The sequence below is a fragment of the Amblyraja radiata genome, chromosome 20, assembly GCF_010909765.2.
Source record: "Amblyraja radiata isolate CabotCenter1 chromosome 20, sAmbRad1.1.pri, whole genome shotgun sequence".
Classification (NCBI taxonomy): Eukaryota; Metazoa; Chordata; class Chondrichthyes; order Rajiformes; family Rajidae; genus Amblyraja; species Amblyraja radiata.
The window spans coordinates 39,124,210-39,144,848 of NC_045975.1; the positions used below are offsets into that span (position 1 = coordinate 39,124,210).

General features: G+C 43.8%; 1 protein-coding gene across 1 annotated transcript in view; it reads left to right on the forward strand.

The window, feature by feature from the left end:
- LOC116984421 (mucin-6-like) overlaps positions 1 to 20,639 on the forward strand; it is a 110,981-nt gene that overhangs the window by 28,736 nt on the left and 61,606 nt on the right. Inside the window, exons 3-7 of the mRNA XM_033038574.1 lie at positions 5,178 to 5,269; positions 9,850 to 10,081; positions 11,502 to 11,628; positions 13,481 to 13,571; positions 17,206 to 17,315. Of these exons, the coding sequence (XP_032894465.1) occupies positions 5,178 to 5,269; positions 9,850 to 10,081; positions 11,502 to 11,628; positions 13,481 to 13,571; positions 17,206 to 17,315 (652 nt within the window). The remainder of the gene's footprint in view (positions 1 to 5,177; positions 5,270 to 9,849; positions 10,082 to 11,501; positions 11,629 to 13,480; positions 13,572 to 17,205; positions 17,316 to 20,639) is intronic.

The window sequence follows — 20,639 nt, forward strand, 5'->3', positions numbered from 1 at the left end:
ACCCCAGCTCCTTCCAGCCCCTCGGACCCATGTAGTATAGGTCCGTGGGGCTGTTGTCCGAGCCGTCGGAATGACGGCTCCAGAATGTTCCACCGCTGTCGGCGTTCTGCTGAAGCTGAGGTCGGCTCCGGCTCCCGTTTAGGGGAGATAGTGGTGCCCCCGGCCGTTGCTGGCTGCCTGCAGTTCTGAAGACTCTCCCCAGCCAGTTTTCATCAGCCTGCCTGTAAAAAAGGTAAGTCTAGAAACTAAGTTCTCCTACCATACTTGTTGCAGGTTCAACCCTGCCGTTTGGGAGGAACGTCCTCCCCTCGTAATGACTTGTTCACAATGCGTGTAGCGATAAGTGACACACGTGCGAAGTGGCGGGTTCTTCATGTAGTCACTCACGTGACTCCGAAGTAAAATTTGTAATAAATGGCAGACTTCTTGTGAAATTTCACGATTAAACGGAAAGAAAAGCTACATCCAGCCAATCTTGGTGAATTATATCCCCATTTGATAGAAATTACTGATGGCTCAAGAATATATATTCATGTTTAATTAAAATTAGAAATCTTGGTGTCACAGAAAACTTATTAGGTTATTTGACCACCATAAATTGTCCCCAGTGTGGGGGTCAGTGATAGAATCAGGGCCACACGGTGGCGCAGCGATAAAGCTGCTGCCTCAGACCCGGGTTCGATCCTGACCAAGGATGCTCTCTGTGTGGAGTATGCACATTCTCCCTGTGGCCGTGTGGGTTTTCTCCGGGTGCTCCATTTTCCTCCCACATGCAGGTTTGTAGGTTAATTGGCATCTGTAAATTGACTCTGGTGCATAGGCTATGGAACCAGTGTATGGGTGATCCATGGTTGGCAGTGGACTTGGTGGGCCGAAGGGCCTGTTTCCACATTTTACCTCTAAACTAAACTAAACTAAACTGAATTAATATGTGGGGAGTTAATAGGAATGTGAGCAGAATAAATTGGGATTAGTGTAGGTTTTTGTGTAAATGGATGGTTGATGGAGGCATGAACTTGATGGGCTGAATGGCCTGTTTCTGTGCTATATCTATATCTCTATATGATTCTATGGGGCAGCATTATATGAAGCTTCTTTGCACTTTGTTAGTGCTCTATTATTTTTTTCACACAGGCAAATAATGCTGAGAGATAAAAACAGAGTATCCTGAATGCTTACTTGTTGAATATTTCATGTTCAATTTGTTATTTGTACAGACAGTTAAAAAAACTTTAATCATCCAAGACAAATGAGGAAGTCTGCATTTATGATCATCTGTTTTGACATGGGGATGATCATCTGTAAAATTCATATATATATTGTACCTATATTAAATGTTATATTGCCATTACATTTTATTTTATATTTCTAGACAACCATATAAAAGAACATGGCTACAAATATTCAAATCTGCAGAATCCACATCAACTTAATTTTTACTGTGAGTATTTTAACCTAATGTTCTTTCAAATCGTAGTCTTGTTCATTTTTAAACTATTAAAGTAGCAGCACATCAGGTTCAGTAGTTTCCTGGTGTAATTATATTAATGCAATTATTATTTATGTTTTACAAAGTAATTGCACTTGCTGGAGATGTATTAAGTAAATACACTATTCAATAATTAGTATGAAAAATAGAAACATCTGCTTTATCATGAGCCCATTCAATCTTGCTCGAGATTCCTCCATCTCAGTAACCACCCTGTCAGGTATCTTCAAATCTGATATGTTTCAGTAAGATTAGAAACATAGAAACATAGAATGTAGGTGCAGGAGTAGGCTGTTCGGCCCTTCGAGCCAGCACCACCATTCAATATGCTCATGGCTGATCATTCAAAATCAGTACCCCGTTCCTGCTTTCTCTCCATATCCCTTGATTCTGTTCGCCCTAGGAGCTATATATAACTCTTTCTTGAAAACATACAGTGAATTGGCCACCACTGCCTTCTGTTGCAGAGAATTCCACAGATTCACAGCTCTGGATGAAAACGTTTTTCCTCATCTCAGTCCTAAATGGCCTACCCCTTATTCTTAAACTGTGACCCCTGGTTCTGGACTCCCCCAACATCAGGGACATTTTTCCTGCATCTAGTCTGTCCAATCCTTTAAGAATGTTATTTGTTTCTATAAGATCTCCTCTCATCCTTCAAAATTCAAGCGAATATAAGCCCAGTCGATCCATTCTTTCATCATATGTCAGTCCCGCCATCCCAGGAATTAATCTGGTGAACCTACACTGCACTTCCTCAATAGCAATAATGCCCTTCCTCAAATGAAGAGACCAAAACTGCACACAATACTCCAGGTGTGGTCTCACCAGGGCCCCGTACAATTGCAGTAGGACCTCCTTGCTCCTATACTCATATCCTCTTGCTATGAAGACCAACATGCTATTTGGTTTCTTCACTGCCTGCTGCATGCTTACTTTCAGTGACTGATGTACAAGGACACCCAGGTCTTTTTTCACCTCCCGTTTTCCTAATCTGACACCATTCAGATAATAATTTGCCTTTTCTTGCCACCAAAGTGGATAACCTCACATTTATCCACATTAAACTGCATCTGCCATGCATCTGCCCTCTCACCCAACCTATCCAAGTCACCCTGCAGCCTCATAGCATCCTCCTCACAGCTCACACTGCCACCCAGCTTTGTGTCATCTGCAAACTTGGAGATGTTACATTTACTTCTCAATCTTCTGAAATTCAATGAGCTTTGGTCTAATCAGCTTCCGGTCATTGTCTGCCACATCCCAGGAATGATCTTTGTGAACTTTATCTGAACTACCTTTAGTTCAATATAAATAAGGTCATCCTAAATGGGTGCAATGATCACCAGTGCCCTGTAAAGTTGGACCAATACTTCCTAACTCTTCTAATGAATTCCCTTTGCTTTTCTCATTACTTACTGTTGCTGCATGCTTGTACAGGGATGCTAGATCTCTGTACTGCAGCATTTGTCAGTCCCACACCATTGAAATATTTGACGGTTTGGATGTTTCTAGCAAGGTGGTGACCTCAATTCCCCCCCAATTCTATCCAGATCCCATTACAGAGATTTGGTGTCCTTCCACTAATCCTGGTTCCTCGTATTATGTCCTGATCCTTCTATGGCTTGCCCATTTAAGTTCTTGTTGAAGTACCTCTTAAACATAATGATTGCATTTGATTTCACGATTTCCTGAGGCAGTGTGTTCCTGACATCAACCACTCACTGTGTTAAAAAGAAGTACTTACTCTTCATGTTTCTCTTTTAAACTCATTCTTCTCACCTTATACCCAAGCCCTTCTGTTTTTGATATCCCCACCATGGGAAAAAAAATTCTGATTCTATACCCTTTCGATGTCTCTCATAATTTTATATAATCTTCTATCAGTTAATCCCACAGATTCCTTCCCTCCGGGAAAAACAAACCCAATATATACAATTTCTCCCCATAACTAAATTGCTTCAATCCAGTTAATGTCCTGGTGAATCTCCATTGCACCCTTCTGGCACAATACATCCTTCCAGTCATGCATGCAATCCTGCTTGTGCGGTCTAAACAGAGTTTTCTAAAGTTGCAACATATATTATTGCATATAGTTGCTATTTGGTCAGTAAAACTGGCCAGGTAGAGTGATAAAGCACTGACACAGGCACTTTGGCCTTACTTGAGCACGTCAACCAAAATGTCCCACCTGCCCACATTTGGCACAAATCCCACTAAATCTTTCCTGTCTATGACCCTGTCCCAATGTCTTTTAAATGTTATCGTGGTACATTCTTTATCTAGCTCATCTGGAGCTCATTCCTTATACCCACCAGGGTTAGGTTCCCCTTAGGTTCCTATCAAATCTTTCCCCTCTCAACTTAAACCTGTGTCCCCTGGTTCTTAATTCCCTGACTATGAATAAAAGACTCTATGCATTTACCCTATCTATTTCCCTCATGATCTTATACACCTCTATAAAATCATCCCACATCTCCCAGCGCTCCAAGGTCCTAAATCCTCATAAATCGTCTCTGCACTCTTTGCAGCTTAATAACATCCTTCCTATAGCAGGGTGTTCAAAACTCCAATTCTGGCCTCACCAATGCCAGTAACATAAAATCTTAACCTATACTCAATAGTCTGTGATGAACGCCAATGTGCTGAAAGCCTTCTTTAACACCCTATCTACATATGATACCACTTTTGAGGTCCTGTTCCTAGATCTCTCTACTCTACGACACTCCCCCAGGGCTCTGCCATTTACTCCAGCCCTGGTTCAAATTCCCAAAATTCAACATCACGCACTTATCTACATTATACCCCGTTAGCCATTCCCTAGCCCACTTGCCCAGCTGATCAAGATCCTGCTGTAATGGTTGATAACCATCTTCGCTGTCTACGATACCACCCAACTTAGTGTCATCTGCAAACTTACTAAATCATAGCCTTGTACGTTCTCCTCCAAATGTTTGATATAAACCACAAACAGCAATGGGAATACCATCCGTCACAAGCCTCCAGTTCAAAAAAACAATCGTCCACCACCACCCTCTGCCTCCATGAAGCAACTTTCTATCCAGTCGGTAAGCTTTCCCTGAATCCCAGGTGATACAACCTTCCAGAGCGACCTACCATGCAGAGCCTTATCAAATGCCTTTCTGAACTCCATATAGACAACTTATAGTCTACGGGTTTGCCCTCATCTACCTGTTTGGTTACTTCTTCAAAAAGTGCAGAGTGCTGAGCTAAGAAGCAAGTCAGTTTCAAGCCCACAGATGGAGCAGCAGCTGTGGGTAGTATAAAAAGAAGCATTTGGGAATAAATAAAGTAACAGGAATCTTTGGGAAAAAAATTAAATAGGGATGCAGGATCGCATGATGTACTGTAGCCGCATGATGTAGGAGTTAGTGGACTCCAGTGTGATTCTCAGTGACTACATCTGCAGCAAGTGTTGGTTGCTCGAGGGATTCAGGCTCAAAACTGATGATCTGGAATCTGAGCTTCAAACACTGTGACACATGGAAGATGGGGAGAATTATCTGGGTGTCACGTTTCTGGAGACTGTTGCATCCGTTAGATCAACTACTTCCAATTTGGTCCATGATCAGGAGAAAGAGGGTGTGACTGGGAATGTGGCAGGTAGGAGTATCCAAGGGGCAGTGTTGGAGGAGTCCCCCTGATGTTGTTGCCTCCCTGGTGCCAGAGTCCAGGATGCCTTGGAGCAGCTGCAGAACATTCTCAAAGGGGAGGGTGAGCAGCCAGAGGTTGTTGTGCACGTCGGCACAAATAACATTGGTAGGAAAAGGGATGAGGTCATGTGGAGTGATTATAGGGAGCTAGGCACGAGGTTAAAATGCAGGACCTTGAGGGTGCCAATCTTTGTACTGCTACCAGTGCCATATGCTAATTAAGGTAGCAATAGGAGAATGAGGCAGATGAATGCATGGCTGAGGAGTTAGTGCAATGGACAGGGATTCAGATTTATTATTAGGATCTCTTCTGGGGCAACGCTGACCTGTGCAAGAGGAATGGGCTGCAGATGAACTGGGAGGGGCACCAACATCCTTGCAGGGAGGTTTGCTAGTGTTACTCGGGAGGGTTTAAACTAGAATGGCAGGGTGGTGAGAACCAGAAATGTTGGTCAGGAAATGGAAAAGCTGATGAGTAAGTGGAGGCCAGGCATGGAGTCACTGCTCCTGAATAAGGGGATAATGAAGGACTGAAGTGCATTTAATAATAATAATAATAATAAATTTTATTTATGGGCGCCTTTCAAGAGTCTCAAGGACACCTTACAAAAATTTAGCAAGTAGAGGAAAAACATGTAAACGGAATGAAATAAATAGTAGAGACATGACTAGTACACAAATTACAGACAGAATTCAATTCAAAACACAATATGAGGCAATTCAAGCACAGATGAAAAGGGAGGGGGTCGTGGGGCTAAGGATAGGCAGAGGTGAAGAGATGGGTCTTGAGGCGGGACTGGAAGATGGTGAGGGACACGGAATTGTGGATCAGTTGGGGGAGGGAGTTCCAGAGCCTGGGAGCTGCCCTGGAGAAGGCTCTGTCCCCAAAACTGCGGAGGTTGGATTTGTGGATGGAGAGTAGACTGGCTGATGTGGATCTGAGGGACCATAAGGGTTGGTAGGGGGAGAGGAGGTCAGTGAGATATGGGGGGGGGCAGATGGTGGAGGGCTTTGTAGGTGAGGACCAGGATTTTGTAGGTGATCCGGTGGGAGATGGGAAGCCAGTGAAGTTGTTTGAGGACTGGAGTGATGTGATGCCAGGATTTGGTGTGGGTGATGAGTCGGGCGGCTGCGTTCTGGACCAGTTGGAGTCGGTTGATGTAGGTGGAGCTGATGCCAAGGAGAAGTGAGTTGCAGTAGTCCAGTCGGGAGGAGATGAAGGCATGGATGAGTCTTTCAGCAGCGGGAGGTGTGAGAGAGGGTCTGATTTTGGCAATGTTGCGGAGGTGAAAGAAGGAGGTTTTAATGACATGGCGGATGTGAGGCTCAAGGGAGAGGGTGGAATCAAAGATCACGCCAAGGTTGCGGGCCTGGGGAGATGGGGAGACAGTGGTGCCGTCGATGGTGAGAGTGGGGTTATTGATTTTGCTGAGTGTGGATTTGGAGCCTATGAGGAGGAATTCTGTTTTATTGCTGTTGAGTTTGAGGAAGTTATGTTGCATCCAGGTTTTTATAGCTGACAAACAGGAGTTGATATGGGAGAGGGGGAGGGTTGTGGGGGGATTTGGTGCCGAGGTAGATCTGGGTGTCATCGGCGTAACAGTGGAAGTCCAGGTTGAAGTGGCGGAGTATCTGACCAAGGGGGAGGATGTAGATGATGAAGAGGAGGGGGCCGAGTACGGAGCCTTGGGGAACGCCTTGAGTGACTGTGGCTGTAGCAGAGGTGTGGTTATGGAGAGAGATGAAGTGGGATCTGTTGGAAAGGTAGGAACAGAGCCAGCTGAGTGCAGAACCTTCAATGCCAAGGTCCCCAAGTCTGGTAAGCAGGATGTTATGGTTCACTGTATCGAAGGCTGCTCTCAGGTCGAGGAGGATGAGGATGTGAGGGAACCAGTGTCAGCAGAGGTGAGGAGGTCATTAAGGACTTTGAGGAGAGCAGTTTCTATGCTATGGAGGGGGCGAAAGCCAGATTGGAGGGGTTTGAATAAGTTTAAAACGCAAGGAGGTGGGAATTAAGTTGTGACGCAACGATACGCTCCAGGGTTTTTGAAAGATAGGGGAGGTTTGAGATTGGGCGGTAGTTAATGAGAAAGGAGGGATCAAGACCAGGTTTCTTTAAGATTAGTGTGACAGCAGCAGTTTTTAAAGCGGAGGGGACAATTCCTTCAATGCAAGGAATATTATGGGTAAAGCTGATGAATTTGGAGCCTGGATCAGTCAACAACAGATCAAATTGATCTGCAAACAGTCATAAAAACACAAAATACATGAAACATGAAATTAAAGTGACGAGTGGAAAGGATTGGGGATGCAAAGATTGTGGGCGAAGGGAGTCAGTCTCAGTCCACCCCACGACAGAAGGGGGATGAGTTGTACAATTTGATAACCTCAGGGAAGAAGGTTCTCCTGTGGCATTATGTCCTGCATCTTGGTGGAACCAGCCTGTTGCATATAATACAATGGGATTATATTATAGGTCACCCAATAGCCGGAAGATACAGGATCGGATAGATTACGAATGGATGCAAGACCCATAGAGCTGTTGTAGTGGATGGCTTTAACTTTGCATTTGATTTACTTGCATTTAGAAGAGAATGGGCTAATTAAGGATAGTTTTGTCAATGGTGGGTGATGTTTTACTAAGAATTGAATTTTTTTGAGGAGGAAACAAAGATGATTGATGAGGATAGGGCAGTGGACGTTAGTCAGACAATTGAGAGAGTTTCTCATGGTAAGCTAATGCAGAAGGTTAACATGTATGGGATTTGTGCTGGACGTCGGTCGTTTGTGATTGTCTATATATATAAAGGACTTGAATGTAAATTAAATGGGTTGGGTTGTAACTTTGCAAACAACACCAAAATTGGTGGAGTCGCAGACAATGAGAAAGACTTAAATAATGCAGCGAGATATGAATCAGTTGCTGATATGGGCAGTGTAATGGCAGGTAGTGAGAAAAGGGGGGGGTTGCACTTCGGAAGATTGAATATGATAGGAAGGTATACAGTTAATGTCAAGATCCTTAACGGCATTGATGTGCAGAGATATCTTTGGCTCCATATTCTTAGCTCCCTGCAAGCGGCAACACAAGTAGATGGAGAGGTAAAGAAGGTATGTGGAATGCCTGGTTTCATTAGTCAGGGCATTGAGTATAAGAGTCATGACATTCTAATCGTCCCATTACAGGGAAGATGTCGAGGCTTTGGAGATGTTGCAAAAGAGATTTACCAGAATGCTGCCTGGTTTAGATGGTATTAGTTATGAGGATAGGTTGGACACATTTGGATTGTTTTCTCTGGCACTACGGAGGTTGAGGGGAGACCTGATAAAGATACTTAAAATAATGAGGCATAGATATGGTGGACCATCAGAAAGTCCCAGGGTGGAAATATCAGATAAGAGAGCATAGTTTTAAGATTAGAGGGAGAAAGTTTAACGGAGATGTGCATGCCAAGTTTTTTACAAAGGGCGAGGTGTGCCTGGAATGCACTGTCAGGGGTGGTCGTGGTGGACGCAGATAAGATAGTGGCATTTAAGAGGCTTTCGGATAGAAACTTGGATATGCAGGGAACAGAACCATATCGATCACATACAAGCAGTAGAGATGAATTTAACTTGGCATCATGTTCGGCACAGACATTGTGGATCAGAAAGGCCCGTTCCTGTGCTGTACTGTTCTATGTTCTGCGTTCCTTAGAGAAAACTGAACCATCTGTTTAGTTACATTACAATCCTTTATCCCGTTCCTTAAGCCTTCTGGTGTCCATCATTTCCACACTAGTTTTCCACACTGTCATTCACTGTTTTAACCCTGAGTTCCAGCACTGAGCACTGATAGCCATCCTTGTTTTTTTCCAGTCCCTTTTTCTATCAAAGAGCATTTAGCTGCTGGTTCTATCTTAGCTTTACACGACCAGAGGCAGAGCAATCCCATTGCTCATGGGGCTCCATCTGACACAAAACATGAATTTATTTGTAATTAGATGTAAAGATTATTTTATAAAGCAGCCACTCTGAGCCCTTGACTGTAACCTGATGATGCAGCTTCGACCAAAGTAGCATGATGTCAATATAGCCGAAGGGATGAGAAAGCACTTCTTGTCATCTTCACTTCAACACTTACAAATTACTGACTGGTAATGTTCCTGTGCTATTCACAGACCAAGTGGCGAAGTGAGATGCCACAAATCTTCCACAGCCAACAATGGACCATTGTGGTCTCCACCTTTCCTTGATCAGCAATGCCGGCTCTGATTTGTTCTGAACCTTTTCCATTCCTCCAGTTTCCCTCTCCCCTGACTCTCAGTCTGAAGAAGGGTCTCGACCCAAAACATCACCTATTCCTTTTCTCCAGAGATGCTGCCTGACCCGCTGAGTTACTCCAGCATTTTGTATCTATCTTCACCACAAATCAATTCTTCATCTTGATACTGAAATGGAGAGATTGTCAATAATTCAGAATAGATGAGTATAAGAGATAATTGCATTGAATTATGTTGCATGTTGTCCCCACAGATTCATCCCACACAGTATTTTGGCCAGAAATTATTTTAGTATCTAGCAGTCATAAATCTGTCAAGTTCCTGTCCATGGGCATGTTTTAAAGTGCTGCAGTGTTTGATACGTTGCAGTCTTGTTTACTCTGAGTAATGTGTATTTTCACTTTAAAAACTGCTTCTTTCGCAGATCCTACAAAAGGAACCTGTTATACCTGGGGAACTAACCACTTCCAAACATTTGACAATAAAATATTTGTCATCAGCACTACCTGCAACTATATATTTGCCAGTGACAGCCTCGGAGATTTCAACATTCAGCTCCGTAGAGGAACTGACGGGAACATCCTGAGAATCATAATCGAGATATTTAATACAGTCATCAAGGTTGAGAATGGAAATATCATCATGAGTGATATAGGGTATGTTTTTAACGAAGACCTAAATGGGAAGTGGCTGAGTTGATGATTGATTCTTCCAAGCTTTTGTGTCATTGTTCGATGTCTTTATGCATTGGTGCGGCACGGTGGCGCAATGGTAGAGTTGCTGCCTTACAGCGGCAGAGTCCCAGGTTCGATCCTGACTATGGGTGCTTGTCTGTACGGAGTTTGTACATTTTCCCCGTGACCTGTGGGGGTTTTCTCCAGGATCTCCTGTTTCCTCCCACACTCCAAAGACATACAGGTTTATAGGTTAATTGGCTTGTATAATTGTAAATCGTCCCTAGTGTGTGTAGGATAGTGCAAGAGTGCGGGAAGCACTGGTCGGCGTGGACACAGTGGGCCAGAGGACCTGTTTCCACGGTGTATCACTAAACTAAACTAAACTAAACTAAACTAGTCTGAGTCGAAATGTAAGAGTCGGCTCTGATCCCCAGTTGTACCTGTTGGGTTGGAACTGCCCTTTCTGCTGCAACCATGCATCACCCCAGCAATGCAGGTGGGTCCAGTGCAGTACCCAGAAACAAAGGGAGCAGTGTTATACCACAATGCATGCTTTCTACTGTCAGCACTCTTACTTTCAATTAAGAATTTGAAATCTCACTATGTATATTCTGACTTCGTGGGAAATAAAAATATTTTCTTCAAAGAATGAAAATTTGCCTATGGTAACACAATTGCTTAATCTGCCTGGTGATAACTGAGTTTGTGTTATAACAAGAATAACAGGCCATACTATGTAACAGCCTCAACACCATATTACACAACGGAGCGCAACTCTTTATTTAATTGCAGTGACATTTTGCCCTTGCACAGATATTTCCTTTGCATCATCCATTGTCTTCCCCCACCTTTTCTTAGGCTAACTTACGTTTTTGCTTTAAAAAACAAACTGACAGAGGGTCTCAACGGGTCAAGCAGCATCTGTGGTGGGAAAATCTGTGGACAGATGAAGTTTCGGGTTGGGACATCAGCCTGAAGAAACGTCCTGGCTTGAAATGTTATTTTTTCACTCAAAGTTCTAGTACCTACAGTTGTTTTTTTTTTTTGCTTTCTTGTGTTCTCAGTTCTGATGAGGGGACCTCGATCTGAAACATTAACTATGTCTCTCTCCACAGGCACTGCCTGACCTGCTGAGTATTTCCAGCACTTACTATTCTTATTTTAAGCCTGATTACTTCAACTGGCAGACACAAGAAGTAACTTTGTGTCTGCATAGTTGACTAGATTAGTAGCTGTAGTTCAGAGGAAGAAACACACTCTTGTAGGAATTCAAAACAGACGTATATAATTATGCTTAAAACAAGTGTAAGTCATATTTTGAGTAAGAAATAACAATGTACCTTTTCATGTACCTTTTGGTTGCATTATTTCAGTGGTTCACAATTCTCCTTGTTTCCAGAACCATCGAAGTGCCCTACCGAGGAAACCAAATACAAATCTATCCTGTTGGAGACGAATACAAACTAATAGTCAATCAGCCAGATCTTGACTTAGCTGTTACCTGGGACAATGCATGTTTTCTAATGGTACGTTGTATTTTTTTTTAAATACCGTGCGTGGCGGTAGAGTTGCTGCCTACAATGCCAGAGACCCAGGTTTGATCCTGACTACGGGCGCTTGTCTGTGCAGAGTTTGTACGTTCTCCCCGTGACCGTGTGGGTTTACTCCGGGTGCTCTGGTTTCCTCCCACACTACAAAGATGTACAGGGTTTGTAGGTTAATTGGCTTGGTTTAATTGTAAATTGTCCCTAGTGTGTGTAGGGTGGTGTTAATGTGCGGGGATCGCTGGTCAGCGTGGACTTGGTGAGCAAAAGGGACTGTTTCGATGCTATATCTCTAAACTAAACTAAACTAAACTAAACTAAACTAAACTAAACACAATGTTGGAATAACTCAGTGGGTCAGGCAGCATCTCTGGAGAACATTGATAAATGACGTTTCAGGTCGGGACCCTTCTTCTGCAACTGCAGTACCTTGTATCTCCAAGGTGTGACGCAATCTGATAAGATACTTTTTCTGGTACATCTGTAGAAGTTGGTAAGAGTCGGTGGAGAAATGATGAGTAAGGAAGCTCATCATTTCAGGAAGTAAAGGCATTTGTATGGCATTTTGGCCCTAGCTGGTTGGTCTAGAACAATTTATTTACTCGTAGGAACGTGAAGCTCTTGACTATATCCACTTTAGAGCCATTGATACTGACTGGGGCAGGCAGGCACTTCCTGAAGTCTGTAATCAGCTTCGTCATCTTGCTGACATTAAGGGAGAGGCTATTGTCCCGACACCATATTACGAAGCTCCCTGTCTCCTTATTGTACTCTGTCTCATCATAGTTTGAGCTCCAGCCTAGTACGGTAGTGTTATCTGCAAACTTGTAAATGTCTGTGGGTATCGTATCTGAGGATATTGAGTCGTAGAGCATGGGAGCAGACCATTTAGCCGACCACTTCCACACCGACCAGTCAGCACCCATTTATATTAGTCCCTTCACCCAGCATTCGGCCCATAGCCCTTTTTGCCAAAACTAGTCTAGATATTTCTTAATTGCTGTTAATGCCTCTGCCTCGAATACTCTCCCACGCAGTGCATACCCTTGGCTCACTCCAAGTGAAAAAAGGTTCCCCTCAGATCTCCTTGGAATCATTTACCTTTTATCCAAAATCGGTACCCTCTGGTTTTAATTGCATCTCATAAGGAGCAGTTTTATACAGTATTCCCCATCTATAACCACTCATAATTTTATATATTCAAATCATGTCCCCACCTAGTCTCCAATTTATCCACCATATTGTTTACCTCCACTTTATCTCCTCTGTTGGATAGCTGAAGAGAACCCTTTGCTCAAATTTAGCCAAACTGGCCAGAGTAACCAAACTGGCCTGAAAAACCCCGGGCATCCCCTCCATATAATTCTGGAGAGTCAAAAGAGCACTCGGAACAACAACCGGCTCCTCTCCCTGCCCTGTAGCATGGAGCGGTTCAGGAGATCCTTCACCCCTGCAGCCATTAGATTTTATAATTCAGACCGCTAGGCTGTAGGGGGATGCATTTTGCAATTTTTAATTTTTAATTGTTAATTATTGGTCTTTTTAAGTATTTATTGCTCTCAGGTAGTGTCCACATTGTATTCTATGTATTTTCTGTCTGCGTTCGTTTTGAATCTGTGGGTTTGTTGGTTGGGGGCTTCTGGACATCTGAATTACCCTGAGGGGATCAATAAAGTATTTATTATTATTATTATTATTATTATTATTAATGTCACACTTTCACCTGACGAATTCATATCGCTATCTCTGCCATTTGATACACATCAAGACTAAATTTTGTAGGTTAAAGTGTCGGTGAAAACCCAACGTATAATTCATTTCATTTAATCCACAGGTTGAACTTGGTGATCGACATCAGAATAAAACCTGCGGCTTGTGTGGAGATTTCAATGGTTCTCCTGATTTTCCTGAATTTGTTTTTAATGGTAAGAAGTCACCCTCAAGTAGAATGAATTGGCAATAATGAGGCCCAGTATTTCACCAGCATTTCTTCGGTTTGAGAATCAATGCATTTCCTTCCTCCATTCACCCTGCTCATGAGTCTTGCTTGCCATTAGTTAACGAAGAACCAAATGGAAATGCCTCCATTTTCAAAATGTTTTCTTTTACATTGAATTGCATCTTCATCTCAATAGGAAGATATGCCTATGGTTCATTATTTGACATTTGTTAAGTTGGGATCAATTAGCTCTCTGGATATAAGCTGCATTACTACTTAAACAAGATATACAACTCAACAGATCCACCCTGATATATGTGCTCATCTGCTCTCATAGAACAGCACAGCACAGAAACGGGCCCTTAGGCCCACAATGTTTGTGTCGAACATGATACCTACTGATCTCATCTGCCTGCACATGATCCATATGCCTCTATTCCCCGCACTTTGATGTGTGTATCTAAAGGCCTCTTAAAAGGCACTATCATATCTGCCTCCACCAGCACCCCTGGCAATGAGTTACAGGCCCTCCCCCCACCACTCTCTGTGTAATAAACCTGCCCCTCACATCTCCATTAAACTTTTCCCCTCTCACCTTATAGTTATTCCCCTCAGTGTTGGTCATTTTCATACTGGGTTAAAGGTTCTGACTGTCAATCCTATCTATGCCTCTCATAATTTTATTTACTTCAATCAAGTATCCCCTGAACCACCAATTTTCCAGAGAAAACAAGCCAAGTGTATCCAACCTCACCCTGTAGCTAAAACCTTCTAATCCAGGTAAACTTCCTCTGCACCCTCGCTAAAGCCACCACATTTTTCTTGTAATAGGACGACCAGAACTGCACGCAATACTACAAATATGGCCTAACCAAAGTACTATAGACCTGTAATATGACTTCCGGACAGGGAAATTGCCTTTGCTACATTGACATGTTTATCCCTGTTCCAGGCGTACACTGGCCCTCTCCCTGAACACTATCTCTGTTACATTGAAACGCAGAACCAGCCAATTTCCCCTCTACCAGCACTCTGCTCCGCCTAGCGGAGCTGGTCCTTACTCTTAACAACTTCTCCATCGACTCCTCACTGACATAGTTTTTCTTCCTAACCAAGTTTACAACCTCCTTGGTCAACCACGGTTCACTAACCTTGCTGTCTTATCCCTCCTCCTTACTGAAGCACGCTGATCCTGCACTTTGATCAGCTGGCCTACGAAGGACTCTTACATGATATCTGTGGACATATCCAATCACAACTGCTCCCAATATGACGCCCCACCTCTTGAAGCTAAACTTACTAAAGCCTTTACTACCCTATCAATGTGCTGTCACTTTCAGAGAGCTGTGGACTTACACCCCAAACATCTCTCTGTATATCAATGCTCCCTGCCATTTACTCTATACATCTGACCAGAATTTGATTACCCCAAGTGCATTTCTACACATTTAACTGGATTAAACTCCATCTGCCACCACTGTCCAATTTTCCAACTGATCTTTGTTCCGTAACAACTTTAAACTTAAACCACCTACGACTACTCATCTTCATCTGCATCTTACTAATCAGGCTACCTAAGTTCTCCATTCCCACCTCTTTCCGTAGAGGCCGCTCCCTTCTCAAGTCCTTGGTTCACACAACCCTTCCAATCCGACCTACCACTCCGCAGGTACCTTTTCCAGCCACACAGGAGATGTAACACCTATCCCTATAACTCCTCACTCACATCCATCCAAGCGCCCCAACAACACTTCCTGGTGAGACAGAGGCTCACATGCACTTATTCCTACCTCATCTGTGGCATTCGGTGCTCTCGCTGTGACCTCCTGAACATTGGTGAGACCAAGCATTGATTATACAGACGTTTCATCGAACATATGCTCAGTCCACTGAGACCTGCTGGCTCTCCCAGCTGCTAACCATTTTAACTCCTCATCCTATTTCGATACTGACCTTTCTGTCCTGGACCTCCTCCATTGCCAGAGTGGGGTCACACGCAAACTGGGCGAGCAGCACGATATTCTGCTTGGTTTCCTTACATCGCAATGATACGAGCATTGAATTCTCAAATTTTAGGTAACCAGCCAACAAACTCCCCCATCTTTTTTCTTCCTCTGTGTTTCCTGTACCCCAGCTGGTGGGGCTCACATTTCTCCCACTATCCCACCCCTCCCTTACCGTTCCTCCCTTCCCCGTGCAGCTATGTCCCTTCCTCTGGCCTCACAATGCACTTATCTTATCTCCTTATCTCACAGCCCTTTGTTCCATTTTGATCACTGGACTTTGTCCACCCATTTGCCTTTCAAAGCCCAACTCACCTGTATCCATCTATCAGTTGCTTGCTTGGTCTCACCCCCACCTCTCTTCACGCATTCTCCATCCTACCACAATCAGTGAAGAAGGAGCCCGAACCAAAACATCACCAATCCATGTTTTCCAGCGATGTTGCCTAAGTTACTCCAGCACTTTTTGCCTTCCACTGATAACTTTATACACTGGTTGGGAGGTCAAACTTTGAAGAAATGGACATTGTTCAAAGTAACTCAGGAGGGCAGGTTGTGTTAATGTTGACATGAGTGTGTATGTGTTGAATTTCACCATGCCTTCCTGTTGTGTGAAGCTGGAAATTGGAGTCAAGGGGCTGTCCCACTTGGGCGACATAATTGGCGAGTTTAGAAGAGTTTAGGAGAGTTTGAAAAAATGACATGTTGAAGACCTCCTTCGACTATGTAGAACACCTCCTTCGACCTCCTTCGACTATGTTGAAGTTTAGCTTCGACTAGCTACAACTAACTTCGGGAAATTAGACACTGAATAGTGGAGAGTCAAGATGACTTCCTTTTGACTATGATGAAGACTATCTACGACTATCTATGACTACCTTCAATTACCTTCGACTACCCTCGATTACCTACGAATAACATCACGACCTACTACGACCTATTACGACCTACTACGACTAAACCTACGAGTAAAAATAGTATTGATTTTTTCCATGGCGATCTTTTTTTACTCGCGGGCATTTTTCAACATGTTGAAAGATACGCCGCGACCTAGCTGAGGCCTCGAGTACGCGGGGACTACTCTCGAGCATGAAGGAGAGTTACAAAGACCTCCAAGGACCTCGTGTCGACCATGCTGTGAGTATGAGTCGAGGGCAAACTAGCCAGAACTCGCGGATTAGATCGCCCAAGTGGGACAGCCCCTTTACACTTCTTGTGCAATGTTATAACTATAGAAGGAAATATTTGTATTACTTATTCACACTTGCAAAGTGTTTTACTTTCAAAGTGTTGTCAAGGCAGTAATAATGGATGCCTGGTGTCAGCTCGGACAAGTCCAGGTCTAACACAGACCAGTGTAACAATGGGCAGATCAGAAGGACACCGTGTACTTTAGCAGAAGGACTGGTGTTTTACTTTTAACTGAGGGTGCACACAATGGTAACATGTTAGCATGTTACCATTGGATCAATGTGGCCTTTTGTGCTCATTTTTCTGAAGTGATCCTATTAATCCTGATTATTGATGTGTGCAGGTGCACCCAGATTGGAGTGATTTGAAGTATCTATGATATTGAATTGATATCTGATATCTAATTGAAATATTCCTCTTGTGTAGGTGAGAGCATGGACATCGATGGGTATGTCGCAATGCATCAGATAGATGACCCTTCCGAAGATTGCCATGCTGAGCATCAATTGTACCTGACCACAGATTACACCATCTATGTAAGTTCAGAAACTTTTCAAAAGGTGCCTCGGGAACCACGGATCAAACATTGAAAGCATTGTTTGGCTGCTGTTGCAAACGCAAATGAAATGTTGGGTAAAGATTGTACTGCTTGCAAGTAAACATAGACCATAGAACAGTACAGGACAGGAATGAGCCCTTTATCTCACAATGTTTGTGCCGAACACGATGCCTAGCTGAACTGATCTCATCTGCCTGCACATGATCCATATCCCTCTCTTCCATGCGCTTTCATGTGCCTATCCAATAACCTCTTAAAAACCAGTATTGCATCTGCCTCTACCACCACCATGGCAATGCATTGCAGAACCACCCTTAGTCAAATCAAACTATACATGAGGTAGTGCAAACTCCATCTTCAAGTTCACCAATGACACCATCGATGTTGGACAAATTATAAATGTTGAGTTCAAGTCAAGTTCAAGTTCAAGTGAGTTTATTTTCATGTGTCCCTGTATAGGACAATGAAATTCTTGCTTTGCTTAAGCACACAGAAAATAGTAGGCATTTACTACAAAACAGATAAATGTGTCCATATACCATGATATAAATATATACACACATGAATAAATAAACTGATAAAGTGCAAATAGCAGAAAGTGGTTATTAATAATCAGAGTTTTGTCCGAGCCAGGTTTAATAGCCTGATGGCTGTGGGGAAGTAGCTATTCCTGAACCTGGTTGTTGCAGTCTTCAGGCTCCTGTACCTTCTACCTGAAGGTAGCAGGGAGATGAGTGTGTGGCCAGGATGGTGTGGGTCTTTGATGATACTGCCAGCCTTTTTGAGGCAGCGACTGCGATAAATCCCCTCGATGGAAGGAAGGTCAGAGCCGATGATGGACTGGGCAGTGTTTACTACTTTTTGTAGTCTTTTCCTCTCCAGGGCGCTCAAATTGCCGAACCAAGCCACGATGCAACCGGTCAGCATGCTCTCGACTGTGCACCTGTAGAAGTTAGAGAGAGTCTTCCTTGACAAACCGACTCTCCGTAATCTTCTCAGGAAGTAGAGGCGCTGATGAGCTTTTTTGATAATTGCGTTAGTGTTCTCGGACCAGGGAAGATCTTCAGAGATGTGCATGCCCAGGAATTTGAAGTTCTTGACCCTTTCAACCATCGACCCGTTGATATAAATGGGGCTGTGGGTCCCCCTCCCAATCCTTCCAAAGTCCACAATCAGTTCCTTGGTTTTGCTGGTGTTGAGGGCCAGGATATTGCGCTGGCACCATATGGACAGTTGCTCGATCTCCCTTCTATATTCTGACTCATCCCCATCAGTGATACGCCCCACAATAATGGTGTCGTCAGCGAACCTGATGATGGAGTTCGCACTGTGGTTGGCTACGCAGTCATGGGTATAGAGTGAGTACAGCAGGGGGCTTAGCACGCAGCCTTGAGGTGCTCCCGTGCTGATTGTTATCGAGGCTGACACATTTCCACCAATACGAACAGACTGTGGTCTGTGGATGAGGAAGTCGAGGATCCAGTTGCAGAGGGATGCGCAGAGACCCAGTTCTGCGAGTTTGGTAACCAGTTTGGAGGGGATGATTGTGTTGAATGCCGAGCTGTAATCGATGAATAACAGCCTGACATATGAGTTTTTGTTGTCCAAGTGGTCCAGTGCGGAGTGGAGGGCCAGCGAGATCGCATCCACCGTTGATCTGTTGTGGCGGTAAGCGAACTGCAGTGGGTCCAGGTTTTTGTCGAGGTAGGAGTTGATTTGCTCCATGATCAGCCTCTCAAAGCACTTCATCACCACCGGCGTTAGTGCCACTGGTCGATAATCATTGAGGCACGTCACCTTACTCTTCTTGGGCACCGGTATAATTGATGCCCTTTTAAAGCAGGTGGGGACCTCAGACCTCAGAAGTGAGAGGTTGAAAATGTCCGTAAAAACTCCCGCCAGTTGGTCCGCACAGGTTTTTAGAAGTGTTGGAGGGAATTCAATCGACCGGCCAAATGGCACGGGAACAAAAACCTGGCTCTCAACGTCAGTAAGTCCAAGGAACTGATTGTATACTTTGGAAGAGGAAGGAAGTGGATCCACAAACCTGTCTTCATCGATGGGACAGTGATGGAGAGGGTCAACAACTTCAAGTTCCTGGGCGTGCATATCTCTGAAGATCTATCCTGGACCGAGCACATTGATGCAATCATAAAGAAAGCCTATCAATGCCTCTACTTCCATAGAAGGTGATTTGGTTTGTCAACAAATACACTTGAACTTCTATGGGTGTACAGTAGGGGGCATAGTGACTGGCTGCATCACGGCTTGGTTCAGCAACTTGTATGTCCAGGAATGAAGAAGGCAGCCAGCATTATCAGAGACCCACACCACCCTGGCCACGCTCTCATTTCATTGCTCTATTGAGAAGATATAGGAGCCTGAAAACTGTAATGTGTGGTCTATTAAACACCACAACCTCCAAATAGGCTCCGAACTACATAGACTTGGGGGAGTTATTGTTTGTTTATTTGTCTGTTTGTGTATTATTATATATATATATATATATTTAAAAAAAATTACAGAGTATTAGGTTCACCTATCTGTTGTGCTGCTGCCAGTAAGAATGTCATTGTTCCATTTTGGGGCATATGACAATAAAATACTCTTGACTCTCACCTTAAACGTATAACCTCTGGTTCTTGATTCCCCTTCTCTGGGTGATTGCGCATTTTCCCTATCTAATCCCTTCATGATTGTATACACCTCTATAAAGTCATCCCTCATCCTCGAGAGAATAAAGTTCTAGCCTGCCCAACCTCTCCCTTTAGCTCAGGCCCTCAAGTCCTGGCAACATCCTCATAAATCTCTCTACAACACCTCACACTTATCTGTATTATACTCCATTAACCATTCCTCAGCCCACCTGCATAATTGATCAAGATGCTGACATCTAGACATTCTTCTTCACTATCTACAATATCACCCACTTTTGTGTCATCTACTGTATAAACCTGCTAATCATGCCTTGTACATTCTCATCCAAATCGTTGATCGAAACCACAAACAACAATGGGCCCAGCACTGATCCTGGAGGCACACCACTAGTCACAGGCTTCCAGTCGGGAAAACAACCTTCCACCATCACCTTCTGCTTCCTTCCATGAAGGCAATTTTTTATGGAGTCGGCTAGCCCTCCCTGGATCCCATGCAAACTTCCAGAGCAGCCTACTTCATAACAAGAGGGTTTCAGTATAGGAGTAGAGAGGTTCTTCTGCAGTTGTATAGGGCTCTGGTAAGACCACATCTAGAGTATTGTGTACAGTTTTTGTCTCCCAATTTGAGGAAGGACATCCTTGTG